Source organism: Diadema antillarum, unplaced genomic scaffold, assembly GCF_040938485.1.
Source record: "Diadema antillarum isolate AM-2024a unplaced genomic scaffold, OU_Dant_1.0 scf00000052, whole genome shotgun sequence".
In the NCBI taxonomy this organism is placed as follows: Eukaryota; Metazoa; Echinodermata; class Echinoidea; order Diadematoida; family Diadematidae; genus Diadema; species Diadema antillarum.
Window position 1 is genome coordinate 866,865 of NW_027270941.1, and position 22,206 is coordinate 889,070.

General features: G+C 39.5%; 1 protein-coding gene across 1 annotated transcript; it reads left to right on the forward strand.

Moving 5' to 3' along the window:
- Positions 1 to 24: 24 nt before the first annotated feature.
- LOC139715620 (uncharacterized) lies at positions 25 to 19,406 on the forward strand. Its single transcript, XM_071627177.1, has 4 exons — positions 25 to 384; positions 15,915 to 16,032; positions 18,768 to 18,964; positions 19,392 to 19,406. Exons 1-4 carry the CDS (start codon positions 133 to 135, stop codon positions 19,404 to 19,406), a joined length of 582 nt encoding a protein of 193 aa, XP_071483278.1. The 5' UTR covers positions 25 to 132.
- The last annotated feature ends 2,800 nt before the right edge of the window (positions 19,407 to 22,206 follow it).

The window sequence follows — 22,206 nt, forward strand, 5'->3', positions numbered from 1 at the left end:
CAAGCTTCGCGCGGGCCGCTCAATATTACTGCTAAGCATCCAGGTAGATTTCGGGTTTTATCTGTCATTATTTTAGAGCGATATTCAACTTGGTCACAACAGTCTCAACGCCATCCCGGCCAGAATAGAAGAATGCCACCAATCAATCGTGATCCATCAAAGCTGACGATTAGCCAGCTGAAAGCAGAGCTAAAGAAGCTAGGAGTTGAGCCTCCTGTAAACGTCAGAAAAGCTGAATATGTTCGGCTGTACACTGCCAGCATCCAAGACTCACGCAGCCAGAGAGTCGGCAGGGCCACACCAAGGATACCGATCAAAACCCAGCAGCGATCAGAGTTTTCGAGTGATGATGACGAGCCGCAGTCCACCTCTAAAATGCAAAAGGTGAGAATGCATCACTGGCAGGGATGTATACCCTAGAATACAACTTACAGATGAATATTTCAGAAAGAAAAATTATGACGAAGTTATTGTAATTTGAAGTGAAAACAGCAGTGAGCGTCGAGCGAGCATTGCCTTTACAGTGCAGTGCAGTGTCACATTGAGTGTGTGTGTGCATGCGAGTGGTAGAAGTCGTTGTTGTTGTTGTTGTTTTAGATTGTGGAGCTCTCTGCCGGGTGGGCAATTTGCTCCAAAAAATATAATTATTCAGATATGCCTGAAATTTAATTATAAAAACCTAAACTACTTTAAATTATTTACAAAAAACCAAATTACATTTATTTTCATATTTACAATGATATATATACAACGGAAGGAAGGGGACAGGGTTCCGGAAATGATGTCATCTGCCTACTCCTGCATCGAGAGAAATGCAGGGTTACGCCGTTCCCGTCGGCAAAGCAGGTATAGGACCCGCCCGCCGACGCCGGTGATGTCTTGGCCTTTCCCGGGGTCAGGCGCCTCTAGTTGCCTTATCGGCCTAGGTGTTAATTATTATTAGCCTAGTAGGCAGAGACATCGTGGAAGAGAAGTGTTGATAGAAGAATAGCGGAAAGGGTGAAGACAGAACGAGAAGACAGACAGCTAGGGGGGTGGAGGGTGCTGAGCTCCTCTCTCTGACATAGGGTCAGCCCGTTACCAAGATTTCGAATACATGCATGGGATATAAAAATGGATCACAATTGAAAGAAGCGTTACCGTCGGTCACGAGCCATTGATAATGCTAACCTTAGAGAAAATGCAGATAAGTGTAGAAGAAGAGAAAGAATAGAGATATAGAACTAAGGATGGCGTTGAATATGACGGTGGTATCGGAATAAAACAAAGGCGTATTGAGTATATCGATGGTACATGTATGCGTGTGGAGTTCTCCCTTGCAGTCGTTTGACCTCTACAAACATACCTTGGTATAATTAATGTAGGTAGTGGCATAGAGATAAAAGGGAAGAGATATCAAATTGTGAAATACTGGTTTGTGTCCTTTACATATTGAAGCAGGTGGTCCATGGACTGCTGGTTGGAGAAAAGATCAGACAGCTGCAGGGTAGATTTATGTAATCTTTGTGCTAATGCTGTACGTTGTTTTAGGAATCGTGTGCAGTATAGCAGGTAGTGTCCTACAGTTTCCGGGGAGTTGCAGGTGTGACAAAGGCCATTAGGGTGTTTGTGAATTAAGTGTAAGAAAGCAGGGAGTCGAGCACGACCCATTCTGAGTCTGTGAATGATAATTTCGTCTCGGCGGCAAGTACAATCGATGGAGAAAAGCTGTTTGACATTGCTATGAATGAAGTATAGATGACGACCATGGGTGGATGTGCGCCAGGTCTCGTTCCAGGCGTCCAGACATTTTGTCGAGATTAAATGTCTAATCTCAGAAACGGTAGGAGGGATCATGATGGTTATGTAATCTTTTTTTAGACTTTTCTTCGCGAGAGAGTCTGCACAATCATTACCTTTTAGACCACAATGTGAGGGGATCCAGACTAGGGAAAGAGAAAATCCATTAGATATTAAATGTGAACATTTCAATAAAATATCGCAAGTTAGGTCGTGTTTATTTGAGGAATAGTTTTCTAATAAAGACAGAGCGCTGAGGGAGTCTGAAAATATTGCAGCTTTCTGTGGAGAAGAAGTTTCTAGCCAGATTAGAGCTTCTAAAATTGCAGTGAGTTCAGCACGGCATATGGAAATGCGGGAGATTCTTTCGTAGATTTTTATTTCGTGGCGGGGAATATAAATCCCAATACCAACCCTGTTGCTGGTGGGGTCGTGAGAGCCGTCTGTGTAGAGATGAAGGTGTTTAGCATAGGTAGTGTTGATAATCTGGAGAGCAGTTTGTCTTTGCATTTCAGGGTGGGACGTCTTTGTGCAGTGGTCATGAATGGAGAGGTCGATTGTAGGAAATAATATTGACCATGGCGGACACGGGCAGTCAGATAGCGGGATGAGTTTGCTGAAAGTGGGAAATAAATGTGAAGTGCGGAGGGCAAACGGTTTTTTGTGTTCAGGCCATTTGACAGTGGCAAACTGCCAGCAGTCCGAGATGGCGGCCCGGGCTTGGTGAGTGGTGGAGAGAGAAAACAGATAAGCACAGTAGTTGAAAGCGGCCCTCTCACGGCGTATATCTAAGGGAGCTTCGTGGCATTCCACTTGGAGAGAGTGTAGTGGGGTGGAGGGGAGAGCACCAGTGGCTATACGTAGGGCGTGGCCTTGAACTGAGTCCAGCTTCTTGGCAAGTGTTGGGGAAATGGAATTGTAGATTTCACATGAATAATCAAGGTGGGGGCGAACTAATGAACGATATAATAATAACAAGGTTTTAGTATCAGCGCCCCAGGACGTGCCGGATACAGACCGAAGAAGGTTAAGGCGTCTATTACATTTATTCAGTATATAGTTTACATGAGATGACCACGATAGCGAGGAGTCAAAAATGACGCCGAGGTATTTGTAGTTTTGCACAATTTCTAAAGGAGTATCAGATACATGTATATTGAAATTACTGGCGGCAACTGATCGCGGATAAAAAATCATTACTTTGGATTTATTGCTTGATAAAGAAAGGCCCCATTGTTTCAGCCAAGAGGCGATGTTGTCGATGTCCACCTGTAATTTGAAATTGATGTATCGTAGGTTGGTGGAAGTGCGCCAAATCGCTATATCATCTGCGTAAAGAGATATATTGGATCTGCTGCAGTAAGAGATGTCGTTGATGTATGTGGTAGAAGTCTAGTAATGTGTCACACTTTATAGTGGTGTGTATCGGTCCTGTGTTATGTTGCAATGTTGGTAACTGTCTCTGTTGTTGTTGTTGCCCATTGTTGGTGCTTAAAGGCACTTCATTCAGTTTTGAATATTTACGGCTTTATTTAATTCTAATCTGTAGAGATTCACACTCAAACAATTATTTTCGGAACAAAAGAAAAAACAAGATCCTCTTTTCCATTGTTTAATACTAATAGACAATTGAGCCGATCTAAAATAATAATAATGATAATAATTTGGTGCGGGGAGCAATATCTGCACGCCTAACGTTAGATGCTTGATGTTCGGTTGAGACAGAGAAGAACGTGAACACCTCCTACAAAACTAGCAAAATCTGGTCAGCCCGGCTCGGTGTATGTTGAGCAGGGCTTCTCGGTCGCGGTCGTGTACACTGTAATGAATGACCTAGACCACTCATTTACCAACGAGGGCGCTATACCCAACACATTATTTGCGAAGCAGTTTCCTGATACATGTATCATAATACACCAGAACAAAACTAACTAGGCCTAATTGTATTTGTAGATACTTTGTACAAACAGATAAACCTAATACTCTATAGCAGGTATAGTGCCGTGCAGTGCAGTGCATCAAGTGATATGTACAAATTCTCCTGAGCCAACCCTCTTACCAACTCGGGGGTTGTTTCACAAAGAATTGAAGTCAATTTTTATGGTAGGCTGTCTGTGTCTTTTCAATGATATAAACTTCCTTATAAGAATAAAAATTTTGGCAACTTTTTCAAACATATCTACATCAATTAATAAAAAGTAAGGGACCATTTTGGATTTTTTTTCTGTAAATTTTGATAACAATTTGAAGTGGATTCTGAAAACATTAGATAAAGCTGAAAAGAGAAACCAACGGCATACCATAGTTTTAAGTCGATCTTAACTTTTAAGTTCGACTTTGTACACCCCCCTCAGCAACTTTCCAATACTTACATGTACATGTTTGGGCAAGTGTTCTACAACAATTTGAAAATCTGCTTGCCCAACTGGGCAAGTAGTAAAATAAATGTAGCACCTTGCTGTTGGACCAGTAACTTTTTCAGGAATGGACTCAGTAAAAAATAGAAAAACTGGGTACCTACTGGTCTAACAGACGGGTCGAACCAGTAAACAAATGGGTTAGTGTGCAGCCCTGTCTTGAGGGATTATGAAAGAAATTAGATATTTCAGCTGTTCTTAAAACAGAGGGCTGAATTTGAGACATGTGCTTCAGGGTAATTATGGCCCCCTATGAGGCTATAGAAAAGCATTATTTTACTGTGAATATCTATGGAAGAAAGATAGAAGATTTAGTTTAAAATCACAGTTAGCATGGTTCATTACCAGGATTTATCAAATAAACATACAGTATAATCAATATTATAATTTTAGCTTTGTTTTGGATATTACATGCCCTCATTCATAGCACTTGTATGGATTTTCTTCTCATACCTTTCTATAAAAGGTGGCCACAAATACCCCAACCACAAGTTTATACTTTCTTTTTGTATATAATTCAACTGTAGGTTTATTCATTGACTGTGTATTCAAATAATTAGAATATTATTTACCTTTTTGTAATATAATGGTAGCAAAGAAAACATGAAAAAGGGTGATGTAATTACCCCAATCTTTCTTATATTTTGTTGTGTCATTTGTCTCTTCTTTGTGATAGGCTTCAAAGTCCTAATATTGCCATCATATGTTACAAAGTCTAAGAAAGAATTGAAGAAACCCAGATCAGAATGAAGTCTGCTGACATCACATGGCCTTTTGACACTTGTCAGCCATGATTGAATAGCAAAGTCAAAGCAATTTAGGGGATCCACATAGACCAGATCTACAGGGTTTCCCAGACTCTCAAGTTCAGTATCTAACTGTTAGAATACCAAATGTATCTTGCACTTCTAATAGAGAAATCTCTATCCTGGAAATGTGGAGTCTAAGCTATGTAAAAAAAAAAAAAAAAAGGTTTTTATGTTCCTCTCCATGCTCCATTATGAGAAGTACTGTCTAAGCTCAAGCTCTGTGGGATCTAAATCCATTCTTGAACAAGACTTTCATTCATGTGTATTTAAGTTAATTTCAAATTTGAGGGATACCAGTAGATAAGATATTGGTGCTTCAAGAAGAAAAGTAAACAAAAATGCTTTTAATCAAGTTAATACAATAAGTTCAAGTACTGTATTTAGCAGAAGGGAAAGCTAATATTCAAATTGGGGGGTAAGATTTGTTACACTTCAAAGTGATTGTCTTCATTCTCTGTGACTAGCTGGCATTGTTGGATATGATACCACATGTTCCCAGTTTCAATATTATGTAAATAATGCATTCGGGCCTTCATACATTGAGAAAACATCATTGCAATTAAATTATTGGACATCAGCTGACACAAACTATAATAGATGACTTGCCTGTAAAGAGTGATTCTAATTGATCTGTACAGGAGTGTGTATCACACATACATCATGATTTTGATGCTATTGTGAAAGAATCTAATATTTTTCAGAGTCCATTGCTCATTCAGAAAAGATTAAGTAAGCCTTTTACATGCATGGCAAAGTAATAATTTGAGTTTCCTTTACAGACCATCCTACATGTAGTACTGTATTCAAGAAAAAAAGTGGTTCAGAAAAAAAAAAATGTCAAGGTAGGGCAATGCCTCTGAAATTCCTGTAACATTAGGTGCCTAAATGTGTTTTCTCCTATTTCCTTCATAATTTGTTCAATGCATTTTACTGTTGCCATTGGTCGTAGTCATGGGCATTTGATTTGACTACAGTAGAACTCGAACAGTTGTCGAAATATTAGCCTTGCTTCCACTGAATTACATCATGTACAAGTGCTGTAGTTACAGTGTATCAGCTGTAGTTACTGGCAGTTGCTGTTCATAACAAGTAACACTGTACATGCACTTGTTTCATTACAGTATTTTTTTTCCCCGTAGTTATCCAAGAAAGAATATCAAAATCTGGTATAAAGTGTTGGGAACTTGACATATCAAATGTTGAACAAAAAATTCAAACAATAATAAAGTTCCATCTTACTCTCTTGTGTCATGTTAACACACGGTAATGTCTGAATCATGAGTTTAGTTCAACCCCCTCCCCCTCCCCCCCCCAAAAAAAAAAACCACAACAAAAACAAACAAAAAAACAAAAAGCAATGAAATCTGAAATATGAAGCTGAAAAAGAAAATGAGATGTACAATCTTTTTTTTTTTCTAGAAGCTAAAATTCGATCATCCCCTATTTTTTTCATTTCAAGATGATATCTCACCCATAAGATTAAAGTTTTCTTAATTCAGTGTATCACTAGAATCTGTTCACTTCTTGAATTTCTCTTTCTATATGAAATAACCAAATGGCGGATCAATCCTGACAATGCAATTTGATTTCAGACCTTGAATTTTACAAAATTAAGTTCACATTCTATCATTCTCATGTCATTTCTTTTAATGTATTCCATTATTATACACTATTACATGTGCATGTACATTATATCAAGAAAATTTGATTTTTACCCATACCTTCACACTTAGGCCAGACAACTTGGGCAAAAAAGTGTATTTCATGTATTATAAATTGAGACTTGTGATAAGTGATAGTCTGATGCTGAGGTTGGACTGTAGTATACAAAATACTTTACCTTTCTGGTTAAAACTATGGGCAGAAGTGGCTCCTAAATAATATTATATCCCTCACAAATTGCTTCTCGTCCTCTGATTGGTCGAGAGCACTGTAAACAACAAAACATAATTCTACCATACAAATCCGCGTATGACTATGCTCCCTAGGGAAATTGTACAAAAACTATATCGTGCAGGTGATTTTCGCGCCTTTTTTGCTTGGTGTCGCGACGCGAAATATTTCATGTGTAAATGAATGGGTATCGCAGCACCTTCGCTTCGCGAGAGATTTCATGTACAAATGAATGGGTATCGCGGCGCCTTCACTTCGCGAGAACCACAAGGCACGCATAATGTAGACAATACACTCAATACGTGTAATGTTAGAGAAAATAAGAGACTTAGAGAGACTCTTATAAAGCCCTCATTCTACCTAAAAAGATGCTCATGACATTGTGGAATAGAATATTACGTTACAACAGAGTAGGCGATATCGTAGATCTATAAATAGACAACAACAATAAGCAAGCTAGGGCTCTTCGACCTACCGTAGGCCTAACGTTAGATCTATTCTGAATAATCTAACGTTGGTTAGGACTCGTTTGGCCCTGGTTTTGAAGATGCATGTCGTAGAGATAATGGAAGATCGTTCCAAGGTTTTGGTGCAATGTATGAGAAAGTATGATCCCCTAACTACGGTATGCTAGATTTCCTATGCCTATATCCCAGTGTAGGACTGTCTAATTTTGGGGAGTTCATGCTTCGTCGCTTGAAATTTGCTTATTTGGTCTCGCAGTTCACTAACTCGAGCGACCCACCCAAAAGATGTAGACAAACTGCAGTAGATAGTAGGCCTGCTTAATTATTTTTAGCGTAAGTTAGATCTAGTTAAGCCTAGTTCTACCTGTCTAACAGTAGTTCCCGTAATGTCATCCTAATAATCATTTTTTAGAGTGTCTAACGAGTTAGAGTCTAACTTGTTAACTGTTACGAATCACACGAATTTACAGTGGCACTCGATGCTAACTGCTTGAATTTTTCCAGTGCCTAATCTAACCTTCTAAGACTCGCTGTTACTGAATGTTCTACCCAAATTTACAACGTATACTTGCATTTTTAACAGGAAAGGATAGTCCATATTCATGTACAGACAGCTAGAAAACGCCAGAAAGACGACAGAAAACACAATCAACTGCAGCTCACAGTCACATTGTTGATCAGCTCGAGCACGCACGTCACCATACCGCACCAACGTACTTCTTGATAGATCGGATAGGCGTATTGCATGTATGAAGCGCGTAGTGAGTTTGCAGTTTGCGCATGTTTACCAGTACGTTGTACAGCAATGCACCGAGTACTTTAGCGGCTGAGCGCACAGTTGTCTCTTCATAGTACGCGTACGCGCTGCCCTCCTGCTGCTTTCCCAAGCGTGAATGACTTGTCAATCTTCTTGAAAAGAGTAAAGCAAGATGCCCTAAAAAAGGGTAAATTACAGAATACCAGCAGTCAAATACTCTTAATTAAATTCATTGGGAGGGATATCATATAAAACAAATATACCAGGCCAATTTTTCGAGGCACCGGTTGAAACTATGTGCCTTTGGTGACTTCAGTAGCACTATTTTCTTCGGGGCTGCGCCCCTCAGAAAATAGTGCTACTGAAGTCACCTCATGCACATACAAGTAGTTTCAACTAGAGCCTCTCAGGCCTGGTATATTTGTATACTATTTACTGAGGGGAGCAGCCAGTATAGTGATTAGTACTTTTGGAGGCTTATAGTTTTAACCAGAAACTAGAAATTAGGCAGAGTATGCTTGTTTTATATTTCTAATAAAAAATTAAAACAAAACAAGGAGAAAACATGTATTGAGAAGTCATGTGGTAGATGCAATGTTGTGGAGGGATCCTACACTGACCGTATGAAGCACGGCATGATGTCAAAAATGCTTTGGGACATAATCCTATACTATAATACTCGAAGTTGTTGTTGTTGTCGCGGCCTTATGTATTTCCTGTTTTATTTCGGCGTTGCTGGTTTCTCTATCTCCTCCCGAGCCGTCGGCTCCGGGCAGTTGCGACCGTTGCCGTCGGCCGCAGGAGAGTATCCTACATCGAATGGCGTGGGTTTCGTCCCCTCTCCGCCTCCGTGTCGACGTCGAGGACGAAAAAGAAAAATTAATTAGCAACATGCATAATGCATTTTTGTGCGTGACGAAAGAGCCGAGCGTTTCAATATTCACGGAACCTGCGCTGGCCTCCTGCTTTCTCGATCTTCCATCTTTTAGCTTGCAGAGACACTGGGGGATACTAAAGATGATGGTGCAGCGAAATCTCTGACATCTTCCGGCGGACGCGCACGCACACACACAATGTGCCTCGCACAAAGAGATTAATCTCTTTGACCTCGCAGAACTCTATACACACTCTACACTGTGTGTATATAGTTCTGTGATGTACCTTTGCCTCCGCCTGTTACGTGTACTGAATGTATTGACGATGGTTACACGAATCTGTGTGTGCGTGATATGGACTACAAGGGCATTTACGTACAGTTCGCCATTATTGGCGTCCCCAAATGAAAACAACGAACGTTGGTTATGTAATTGTATTTTGCACAACTGCAGAATACTATATGCAGCTCAGGTACGTCATTTAGTTTGCTCGCCGTTTGCTCTCAAGTCCGGTGTCATTGTACGCCAACTGTTTAGGACGCGGCTAAATATATTTGCCGATCGTACCCTTACATATCAGATTACACGCGCAGCTGTGTCCATTCGTTTACTGCAGAGCTGCTGTAATCATACATATTCATAAGATGAGCGGACGTAGAGGAAAACCTCGCTTTACCGACCGCCTATTTTTAAAATTGCAAGTGGAAATAGAATGTGTGGTTCTATGGTCTATCAAACCAAGTTTTGGTGACAAAAAAAAAAAAAGAGGGAGCAAATGAAGACGAATGCAGTGATGTATATATTCTTCTTTCTTCCATAACATGAAAAAAATATTAAAGAAAAAAAATACGAGGTCGTGAGAACCTACTCCCACGGGTGCCTATTAAACCTGATGACTATGATCTCCCCCTCCCCAAATAATAACAATGATGATAAAATTAATAATAATAATAATAATAATAATAATGATAAGGATAATGATAATAATGATATAATAATAACAATAATAGGAGCAATAATTGTAGGCCTAATATTAATTATGATAATGTACAATCTGAAGCAGATGTAGTTCTATATTAATATGATATATCAAGCCAAGTTTTGGTGATTAAAAACAACAAGGAGGGAGCAAAATTATGAAGACGAAAATATCTTATTTTTCTCTCATAACGTGGGGAAAAGAAACATGAAAAAAAAAAAACACACATAAAAAACCGAGGCCTTGAGACCAGCCGTGGATTCCCGCGGGTGCCCGCGTGGATGCAAGAGCAGGGGGTAATCAAAGTCATAGTGTTAATATCTTCCTGTGGGCAGAACTTTCGGGGAATCTCATTTGCGTTTTTGGTAATTTTTCCCTGAATGTTTTTGTTTTTTGCCCTGCGGAGGTGGAAATGTGTGTGTGCGTGAGGGGGGGGGGGGAGGGGTGAGGGGCAACAAGACAACTGTTGGACTTCAACGGGTGCAAATAACCCCTCGAAACTCAAGTTCTATAATAAAAGCAAGTAGTGGCGGGAATGATCCCTACCAATGGACCGGATCGCCTGGCATATACTACAAAAATGTATTATAAAATTTCTGGGAAGGGTGGTCATTTAGAAGACAGCACAATTAACGAAAGAATGAGAAGACTTTTCTTTTTATTTCTTCAATAAAAATGTGCAAAATCGTATTATGAGAAAAAAAAAAAACCCTCAGACCCGTGGATTTCCACGGGTGCTGCTAGTTTTACATATAATACAATACGTAGTTTACTACATGTATTTGGAAAATGTTGTCTTAAAAAGTGACATCATTTTGCAAATAGTATGCCATGGAGGCTCAAACATGCCAACATTAGGATATACGCATAGACTGAAAATACCTATAATCACATGAAGCTTTTTTAACCTATCAGTAGTGGGTAAATTTTTGGTCAAAAATATACAAATAAATACTTACAATTTAAACCGACTTTCACAAGATCACCATTTGATGTTACTGAGTAGTGTCAGGGGTGATGGTCTAGCTCATACATGACAACAAAGACTTCAAATACAAATGTATGAATTAGAAGTGACAGTAGGGCCTACTTTTGTTGTTGTTCCATATTTGCTCTTCATGCTGTTATGGGACATTCCCACTACACTGAAGCATTGATTATTCATTTGAGCTCACAACATGTGTATCATTGTGCATGGGATTTACTGTATATGATAAATTTTCCAAATTTAGTCATTTTTTTTTTTGTTTTTTATTCTTTCATTTTACAATGCTGCATGTACACACATGTTTACTGCATATCATCATTTATTACTGCTGAGGTTTTTTGTTTTTTGTTTTTTGTTTTTTGTTTTTTTTTTTATAAAGGGATGGGTGTGCATGCACCTCCCAAAATTTTTGAGAAGAGATAAATAAAAGTGCCAATTGTATTTACCTTTTCTGCAAAATGCAATGTAAGATCTACATTGTATTCGCTAAAGACCTCTAAACTTACTTGAGTTCAGGCATTTCTGAATCAGTAGAATTTTAAATGAATTGCATGTGAAATAATGAAGCTACAGCCTTTTGAAAGAAAAAAAGATAAAGCAGTTAAAAAAAAAACAATATATGCAGGGCTCAACATTAATCTCTTTCTATTGTGGCTTGTTCGGGCTCTTTAGACCTTTAAATTTGACATTTTGGTGGCCGAAAATAAAAGGAAATCTAAATATTGGAATCGTAGTTGCCCTTTCAGACTACCAAAAGGTATAACTTTTAGTGGCCCAACATCAATTTTTAGTGGCCCTGGACCACCAGGCTGCCACTAAATGTTGAGCCCTGGAACTTCATGTGTCCCAGGCTTGAGGAATTCAAACAATAGATTTAGTGAAAATGCTTTTTAAAGCACTTTGTACTGTGCTCAGCTGGGTAAGATGAATTTTACGTATTCTTGATTCCGCAGAATCAGGACATTGATTACTGGAACATACTGCATGCAAATTTATTTGTGTGCTTTTATTTTTGTGCTTGCTTCTGTTACTCGAAATGTGCGAAAATTTCCACAGTGTCATAGACTGCGGTGTTGCCATGCCATTCATTCTCCTTCTACTCTATACAAAAACACTTTTTTTTTTGCCTTTCTTGCCATCAATAAATCACTATTGCCATCATCAGAATCACAATTATTGTTAGAAAATTCTTTCCAGCGAAATTGAATATTAGAGTATGGATAATACTGATTAGAAGAAAGCACCACAAATTTGTTACTAAAAGAAATTACAATGTACAAAGGCAAGCAGAAGGAAACTGACCAGAAATGAATATGATTTAATAGTGGAAAATGAGCAAAGAAATGGATCCCATTTTCTTTGCTCATTTTTCCACTAAACGAAATTCCATCATCTGATGGTATATTCAGAATTATGATATTGTAGTTTGTGTGTGTGTGTGTGTGTGTGTGTGTGTGTGTGTGTGTGTGTGTGTGTGTGTGTGTGTGTGTGTATGTGTGTGTGATTGTATGAGGGGCTGAATTGAAGGGCTTTGGCATTTCAGCCTACCGCCCAAGTTTGTAGTGATAGTAGTCTAGTTACCATTTCATGCACAGATTTACAACTTTACATGTATATTCTAACTTGCTGATTCTAGTTGCACACTCTCAAGTATAGGCCTACAATAAATACATACCGGTAATAACCAGACAAAATGTGTAAAGATGATTATGAAAACAGAGATGTATGGAGAAGCTTTGAGGATATCCCCATGCCATGGATATATGCAGTGTACATACTTTTTTGTGTAGCCTTTGACAGGTTGTTTTCATTGAACGTAGTAAATGGCTGTACATACATTTGTAATGCAACAGAGCCTATGGTGGAAGATTCATCTATGGTGTCTAGTTTTGTAGACTATTAGAATAATCACTGGGTTTTCCCTCTTCCTGTGCGGCTGGGCTTGGAGTTTCCCCACTGAAGGGCAGAGCACCACTGCTTGGCTATAGGTCCATTGGTTTGAGAGACCTGCTTTCATTTTCTTTTCTGCGTACGCTCTCAGCAGTCGCTGGCAGCCATGTGGGGAGTATCGTCGTAGTATTTTTAATATCCTAGGCACTCTCGGTCTGCCTCTTCTCAGTAAAGGGAAACACAGATACTGGAGGCCGCATTCACAAGAACAAAATTCTGTCGGTGTGATTTGTGACTTGACACTTCAGTGCAATGTAAGTATGATATTAAGTACTTTGTATAGTGGGACGTTTCATTCTTGCCTCAGGGTATGATTCACATCACATGCAGAAACACAGATGTTGGATACACATCAGTGTTTCAAAGAGTATTTTTTTTTTCTTAGATTTATACTTTTGTCATGGGAGCTTGGACCAGTTCTGTATGGTTAGTTAGATGGCAAGGAAGCTTTGTATTGAAGGATTTTAAGTGACTGATGCTCCCAGAGAATCATGTCACATGCACAAGTTTGATGCATATTTGATTTATTGGATGTAGGGTGCAAAATGTTCTTTCAGCCCTACAGAGACTCCAACCCCAAGCACCTTCTGATCTGGAGATTCTTCCGCCCGAAACCCCTAGCAAACGGGAGAGTCCGAGTTGATGTGTGCGAAGCGCGAAGCTCCTAGGGTTCTAGATGTTCTCTGGTGCTATCTAAGGCTTATTTTTTCAACATACGATAGCAATAAGTAAGAAATCCTCTCCACCAGGAGACACAGAGCCAGGGCGGGAGAAATCAAATCTCCAGCGGGAGAACGGGAGATTTTGCAAAACTGGGTTTTCGGCGGGAGATCTCCCGTCGAAAACGGGAGAGTTGGAGTCTCTGGCCATACCTGGGTAAATGGTTATGTGACACATTGTACAGTTGGTATTACCTTGTACACTGTATGTTGTTTGTGTTTTCCCATTGACACGATGTCTCTCTCAAGTGCTTGCGCACTCCAATAGTCTCATCCTACTTTTATACCTCACCATTCACACTGTACACTCTAGATACTGATGTGTGATAGCTGTATACAGCAAAAAGACATTCCAGGGAAGTTTTGATATCTGCGGTTTAACAGACCAATCACACATACCCATACGGTAGACTGCGCGAAACAGAACACAAGCCCTGTTTTGTTCTGTTCACGTTCAAGGATAGTGAACCGTGATAATTCTCAATGGCACACATTCATATGCCACATGGTACAGAGAGAAAGAGAGGGAAAGAGAGAGAGAAGATCATACAGAGTGTGAGCCTGTGAATATTGGGACCACAGTACAATGTATATTGGAGATATTCTTAGTACGATATGTTGACAATTAAGATTGCGTCGGTGAAGAGTTTTGTATAAATTTGCGCCAAATGATAGTCCTCAAAAAAGGACTGTCAGGATAGAAAAGGAAAACTGAGCAGGATTTGGGTGGTGAGAAAAGTGTTATCTTATTGCCGAAAATTATTTTCGAGTTGATCTAACATAAGTGAATGGGGGGGGGGGGGGGGGGGGGGAGGATGGGAGATCAGCTAGAGTTCTCTCTGTTATATAGTCTTTTATGTCTCTCCACCTCCTTCCGTCATTTTAGTTCTTCTGCAGAACTGATTTCCAGCTCTAAAGAATAACCCTGTTTCTAATCTCACCCCCTAACTCATTGATCCTCTTCCCATAAGAACAGCTGTATTTTTGAAGATTACTACTGCATGATGAAGTGACTAGAATTTCTCAAATGCAGAGCCGTTTTCAATTTCAAAATACACCATGACAAATTCTGACAATTGTGATAACATTCTATGCTATTTTTATTCTTTGTGCATTTTCGTCTTATCCCCTGCAATTCACAGGTTTTCACCAAACCTGGCATATTAGAGAGGAAAGGATACAAAGTTGTCAAACTGTTTCAGTTTGGTTGAATTAGGGGACAGGGACAGAGCCTAAAAAGGTCCTAAAGGGTGTAAATGTCAAACAGACATTCTTTCTCAAATTCAGAAATATGTGTAGATTTGCAAAACAACCAAGACATATTGCAGATTTTGATAATTATTGTCTGAAAAAAAAAAGAGATCATTATGCAAGTACAACAGTGCATTGGTGGCCTAGTTTGGCCACAGAGGATTTCCTTGTTTGGAGAGAGGAAAAAATGTTGTTAGTTATTTACATTTTCATCTCGGAAGAAATGAAAAACAGCAACAAAGACGTATGGTAACTGTAAAATGAGGAATGTTCATGTGCATTTTAATTTCGCAAATTTTGCGAGAGCCAAGATTCATGATACTAAAATGCACGCAAAAGTTCTTGTCTACACTATATGCATTCAATGGTAGAGGCAACTTGTGAAAATGTCATGCCGCGAAAATATCGCACTTACTACAAGGGACTACGCTTGGGTGCTTGGATATATACAGAAGTATCAATTTACCAAGTATGTACTTGAATTGTATGTGTCAAGCATAGTATTTTGGTACAAAAGTAGAAGAGCTAATATCGTAGTATGTACAATTCAGTAGTGATCCTGTAGTGAGTAAGTGGATAAGAGTGTCCATTACAGGATGGTGGGTTTGAGCTTTTATTATGGGCAGAGCATGTTATTCTCATTGCTTTGACCTTGTGAAAGGATCCTAAGCCACCATTCTAGCGGCTGCTGGATTGCAAGCATCCATTGCTCATTAGGAAACAAATCAATTCAAATTAAATTCACTTTAAGTAACAAACCATCAAGGGGTGCCACAGAGAAGTCACATAAAAGTTGAATCTGTCTCCTACAGGTGATTGTCAAGCCTCATGGTCTCATGTGCTTATCTTGGTAGCTAGTAGCCAAGCCTTCCATTTTCCCCTTTTTAACCTGTTGAGGATGAGTCCCGAGTATACTTGGGCAAGTGCCCATGGGAAATGCGTGTTGAAGCAAAATCAGCCCGTCCTCAACAGGTTAATGTGTTCAGGGGGTTGCACTTGTTTACAGCATGATTCTTTTTGTAATTGACAGATGCCCAGCCGAGGGAAAGGAAAGGTCGAAGACAAGCAGCTGGCGTTTGTGAGAACTCTCACAGACAGCGAGCTACGAGAGGAGTTGAAGTGCTACAAGGTGTCTGCTGCCATCACGGGTGAGTAATAGAGAACATCAGAAAAGAAAAAAAAATATAGATATGGATTGAGTGAAGGCAGCGATATTAGTAGGATGCATCAATGAAAGTTTTAGAAAAATCATACAATTGACCAAACAGTTACAAATTTTTAAAGTTTCAGTGTCACCACCGCTAGACAAGGAGACTAATACAGTTCACAGGGATGCCAGTTTTCCGGCAATAGCCGGAATTCCGGCTTTTTCATATTTTGGTGTCCAATTTCCAGCTTCGTGATATTATTTCCGTCTGTGTGGGAAAGCCGGAAAACACGAGAAAGAAACAAAGAAAGAAAGAAAGAAAAACGAAAAAATATGATCATCTAAACTTACGGGACATTCACTTTCACGATTTCCGTAGTATGTTCCGCATATACTTGGGCATGAGAATATCACAAAACGACTGTCATGCAAAACTAGCGTGATGTTGCTGCTGCTAGCTAGGACTTGCAACACGTGCGATGATAGCGATCGAACAGTGTGTGGTGTTTCTATGCGATGTACTATGTGCAGTCGCGGCCGCGGTGCATGAATCATACTACGCTCTTGCTATAGCTACAGCGCTGAGACGGTGTGGTGAGTCGATTGAGTCAGCTGAACAAAGCAAAACTACGGATTTTACGGCACTAGGACTTCTTTATTTTTGCTACAAATTCCTTTTTTTTTTCTAGAATACGACCACATTATTATCTGGAAAGCGTTATACCAGCACGTGCGATCGCGATCGAACAATATGTGGTGTTTCTAGGCGATGTACTATAGTATATGTGCGGTGCATGGATCATGCTGCGCTCTCGCTATTGAGCTACAGCGCTGAGAGAGTATGGTGAGTCGATCGAGTCAGCTGAACGAAGTAAAACTACGGAGTTTAGGGCACTAGGACTTCTTTATTTTTGCTACAAATTCATTTCTCTGGATTAGATTGAGGGAAAAAGAGCCCTCAGAAATGCTCAGATTGCACCAGAGAGCATCTAAGAACCCCAGAGCTTCCAGGGCCCTTGAGCGGGCCCTGGACCCCGGCCAAAGGGACTTCGCACTTTGCGCTCGTGATGTGCGCTTTGCGCACATCAATTTCGTTCACAAAAAAAATTTCCGGCCCAAGAGCAATTTGCCACTGGCATCCCTGAGTTCATGATGCCATCTGGACAACAATGTAAAACAAATTTTAAGAAAATTCAACATACGTTCAGTTTTCTAGCATTATGAAAGAGCTGTTGACCTTCCTCTTTCACAAAGCATGGGGAATGATGTTCTCTTGTAATATGTATGTCTGTAACAATTGATGAAAGTTAACTTTTTATAAAAGATAAAGTTTGTGGCATTTTGCTTATATTTTTATTAAATTGTCCAGAATGACATCGTGAACTGCGGCAGTCTTCTTATCCAGCAATGACAGCATCAAAACTCATGTCTTTTGAATCAATTGTCCGATTTTCCTCAAACTTTCACTAATGCATTCTTCTAAGATGGCTGCTTTCATTCAATCCACATTTATGTTTAGGCTTTGGTTTCCTTTAAAGGCATCGCATCTAAATATGCTTGAGTTCTAATGGTTTTTGTGGTGAATGCATGGTTTACATTCTATCTCCAATTTCTTTGCTGCCCTGTCGATTCACAGAATTCAAATAATTCTTGCATGACCCATCTTTGATGGTGGAAGCTGAAATGCAAATTGTATGTTCATGGATATTGTTCAGGTATGCTGTATGTTGTTCTAGCGATGAATATCTTTCTTCTTTCTGTGATTTTATTAAAGATGATAACATTCAGGCAAATTATCCCTCTTTGCACCTCTTCAGGTATCCTGGGGAAATTTATGATTGTTGAATTAAGAGCCAATCAAGCTCTTTGGCTCAGCCCAAATCTAGGACAGACAGGTCATGAAAATAAAAGACCTAAAAAAGCTGGTTCCCTCACCTTGTACAAAGAAAAGAACAACTCGCTCTTGTGTATCAACTCCGAGACATGCTCTCGTGGAACCCAAATCCAGAACACACTCAACTGGCAGGAGCTTTGTACACACTGCAGTCAGAGTCTGGAACAGCTTACTGGAAGACATTGTAGGCATGATTAGTGACAGAGTCACAGAGGTGCTCTGTCCTTCAAGATTCGCATCCATAACCACCTTCTGCAGATTGTAAATTGTATATTTATCAGGCCCCACTATTTTCTTTTTGTCATTATTCTTCTCTTAAGCTGCTGTGAACCCTTGATTAGACCATGAGGTTGTCATGTATAGTGCACAGCATTGTATGCATGATTTTGATACTTAGTGTCATGCCTTGTTGACTATTGTTCACAGTAGCATTATATATGTATTTGCATATAAATGGGCTCCCATGATGCAATTTCCTATCAAGTTGAGTGGCAGACTGCAAAGTGTAATCAGTATCAAATTGGGAACTGATGGAAATATGTCATAAGATGATTAGTATTCATGAATATCCCATGTTAAACATAGTTTAATGTATGCCATATATCAGGGCTCGACACTAACGGTGGCCCGGTGCCCCGGGGCCGCCAAATACGCACGTCGGGCCACCAAAATTTCAGAAATGAAGAATTTCGTGACCTGATCGGGCCACCAAAAAAGGTAGGATGTTTGCCTTTGGGCCACCAAAAATAAAAGTTAGTGTGGAGCCTTGCATATAGAATATGCAAATGTATGAAATATATACAAATATGTAAAACATATATTTCCTATGTTATTTGTGCCAGGTACAACAAGGGGAGCATATGAAAAGAAACTGGTAGCCCTGATGAGAAATCCACCACCAGCAGAAGAGGACACAGAGGAAGAAGAAGAAGAGGAAGAGGAGGAGGAAGAGGAGGAGGAAGAGGAGGAGGAGGAGGAACCAGAAGACGATGCTGGAGAGTACAGTGCATCAGATTATGAAGGTAGTGGAGTGTGGAGTGTAAAAGACCGTCTTTACAATCAGTTGTATGTTCATGCACATGTGTTCAGAAGTAATTGGATACTGCAGACCTGCAAAGTCTCCAGAGGCTCCACCTCCGCAACCCCCCTTCCCCCCCCCCCCCCCCCCCCCCCCCAATCACGCCCAATATTCCCCTTCACATCCTGACAAGAGGATAGAAACCCCTCCCTGATTTTGGAAATATTTTCGGGCCTGTTGAGATGCATTAACAAGCTACACGTAGTATCCCCCAGATTTTGATGTGTAAATGTTGGCAACCTTGGGATCATCTTACAAGATGATGATGCAAGATTAAAACATGTCTTCTACAAACATGGCTAATGGTGGTTGCTTGCGTCACTTGAAATTTTAGTTATTTTAAAGTGACTCTTTTTGTGGTAAAAGTCTTCATTCATTACTGCCACAGCAGCCCATAGCATAGCAGAATTGAAACAATAGGAAGTAGCATAAGACATGTACACAAATGTAGACAGTGGCAAATGCAAAACAGGTCACATGGTTGTGTGTTAAATTTCTTGCGGCATGCGCTCATTGCATTTGTTGGACAACATACGAAACAGTGAAATTGTCAGCATGCTTGGTAATGAGCACATCAGAGTGTGCAAGTTGATCAGAACATGTTGCCTTGGCTTAGAGGTGTGTTCGATTTTCTTCCAACAAGTGGAAAGATGATTATAAAGCATTTTGTGTTAGCACTGAGCAAACTTCTCTTCAAGAAAGTGAAGGATTTTATTAATTCTTACAGCACTATGGTAACAAATGATTCTCAGAGTGGTTCAAATAATTTCCCTTCCATAAGGATGTCTGTTATACCAGTATGTCAGGTGTTTGTGATGAGTTAAAAGTGCAGTAACTGTTTAAAGAGTTGATTTTACCATCTGTTGGTCCTTTTCTTTCAGATAACGTGACACCAAGGATATCGGCTCGAGGAGATGCCACCAGCAGGTGAGTTATTGTGTAGCTAGCATTCTAGTTGCCATAACAACAGAAGCCATGGATTCATGCGGGGGTAGTGTTGGCAAGTGCTCACATGATGGCTTTAATTGTATGAATTGTGTAAGTCAGCTGATGTTCATAAGATTCAATTCAATTCAATTCAATAATGGTTTTATTAAAATCGCATTGCAGTCAGAGACCGAATTGCACGATGTTACAAAAAGTATAACACATACACAATATAGATAAAATGATTAGAAAATTACAAAAAGAAAACCATTTCCATTATGAACACATCATATTTAGCCAGGATATGGACTCGAGAGGAAGTGAGGAAGGGAAGAAAGACAGTGGTACAGATAGGGATTATAGAGGCAGAAATTAGGGTGGGAGAGAAAGGGAAAGAGGGAGTTCGCGTAAGAAAAAAAAAGAACATATACGTCATCAATTAAGATACATAGAACAATTAACAGAATTACCAATATACATATTTTTATAAAATAAATCAAATTCCTCTATAAAATTTTACACTCTTTCATATTAAATAAAATATTTCGCATTATCTCGAAATCATCGTAAAAAAAAAAAAAACAAAACACACACACACACATTGGAATCCATGCATAAGCCGGATTGGAAACGGTAACAGTACCATCTTGGAAACAAAAGATACAACCGTAAGGGTATTTAGTAAGAAGAGAGAGAGAGAGCGAGAGAGAGCGAGAGAGAGCGATCGCAAAAGAACGGAGGGATAACTATGCAAGGGAGAAAGAAGGTGAGAAGAAGAGGAGTGTTACAGTCTAGTGAAGAGTAAGAGGAATTCATGTAACAAAAAACTATAGCGGATGCGAGGGAAGATATGAGAGACTTATAAAAATACCCCGAAAACAGAAACATAGCAGTCTGCCTTGTAACCATGCACATAATACCAACATGAGTTTCAAACATCAGTATTGACATAGGGGAAAAAAACAACAACGGACCGTGCATATATGGAAAGAAAAAAAAAAAATTCCACGTATACATACATATACATTACATATTCAAACGGACGTATTGCTCAAAAGACATTGATAAACCTCAAATGAGAAAAAAATGCAAAAATGTTGCAGGTTAAGTACAATGTACAATAAGTACAAGTATTTGTCACGAGGACAAGAAGGAGAGAGAGAGAGAGAGAGAGAGTGAAGAAAAAATAACAGCTTGATCATAGACGATTCCATGTTGGAAGCGCAACGTGAATGCATTGTAATACAGCACAATACAACACAATGCAACACTTAAGAAATGAATATTGCACATTTATATCTATAGAAAAAAAAATAACATAAGCATAGTGTGACCAATAAACCATTGGGATTTTTATGCTAAGGCTTTACTGTGAATTGTGTAATCGGACCATGTAAGGAGGAGGGGAGAAGGAGAAGGAGAGGGAAAAGAAAGAGAGAAACAAACAAACAAGACGGTCAATTGGCAACACACAAAGAAGCGAATGATTGAAGTCCATACTATAATATTAAGAAAAAAAAATATTGCACATCTACTTCTTGGAATAGATTAACATAAGCAAGGTCGTAGCATTAAGACCAAACAATTAATATGAAGCTTTACTGAGAGTTGTATAGCCGAACCAGGTATGGAATAGGACTTTGCTTCATTCTGTTGGTTTTGCATGTTATCTCTTGAAAACTACGAGTGTGTCGTAAATGACGTACAGTTTGACGGGTTGGTGGGATAAGGTCTCTGAATTGCTGAGCGTTTCTCATAGACTTTTTGAAAAAGGACAAACAAAGCAGCTTTCTCCTTTCTTCCAAGTATTGAAGATCATGCTCGAGCAGTATTTGGTCGTAGGTTGTGTAATCACTTCCAAAGATAATACGAAGGGCGCATTTCTCGATTCGCTCCAGTGTCGCGATTTGCTCTTTGTTAATGGCACCACTCCAATACGGGAACTCCATATTCTAATATAGGCCTGATGTAACCGTGGAATATTGCGATCATGTCAGGGATTGGAAGATGATGTCGCTTCAATAGACGTAGCATGTAAAGCTTTCTGTTGGCACGTTTCACAAGGTCTGCAATGTGAGAATCCCACTTAAGATCTTTTTGTATGATGATACCGAGAAGCTTAGTTGTGTCTACACAGTCAAGGACACAGTTTTCAAGTCGAATAGGAACAATTGTCAGGGGGTCACGCCTGAAAAAGATTTCCATTCTGGTACATTTAACAGGGTTGAGTTTCATTCCATTCATTTGAGACCATTCAGAGAACCGAGTAACCGCTA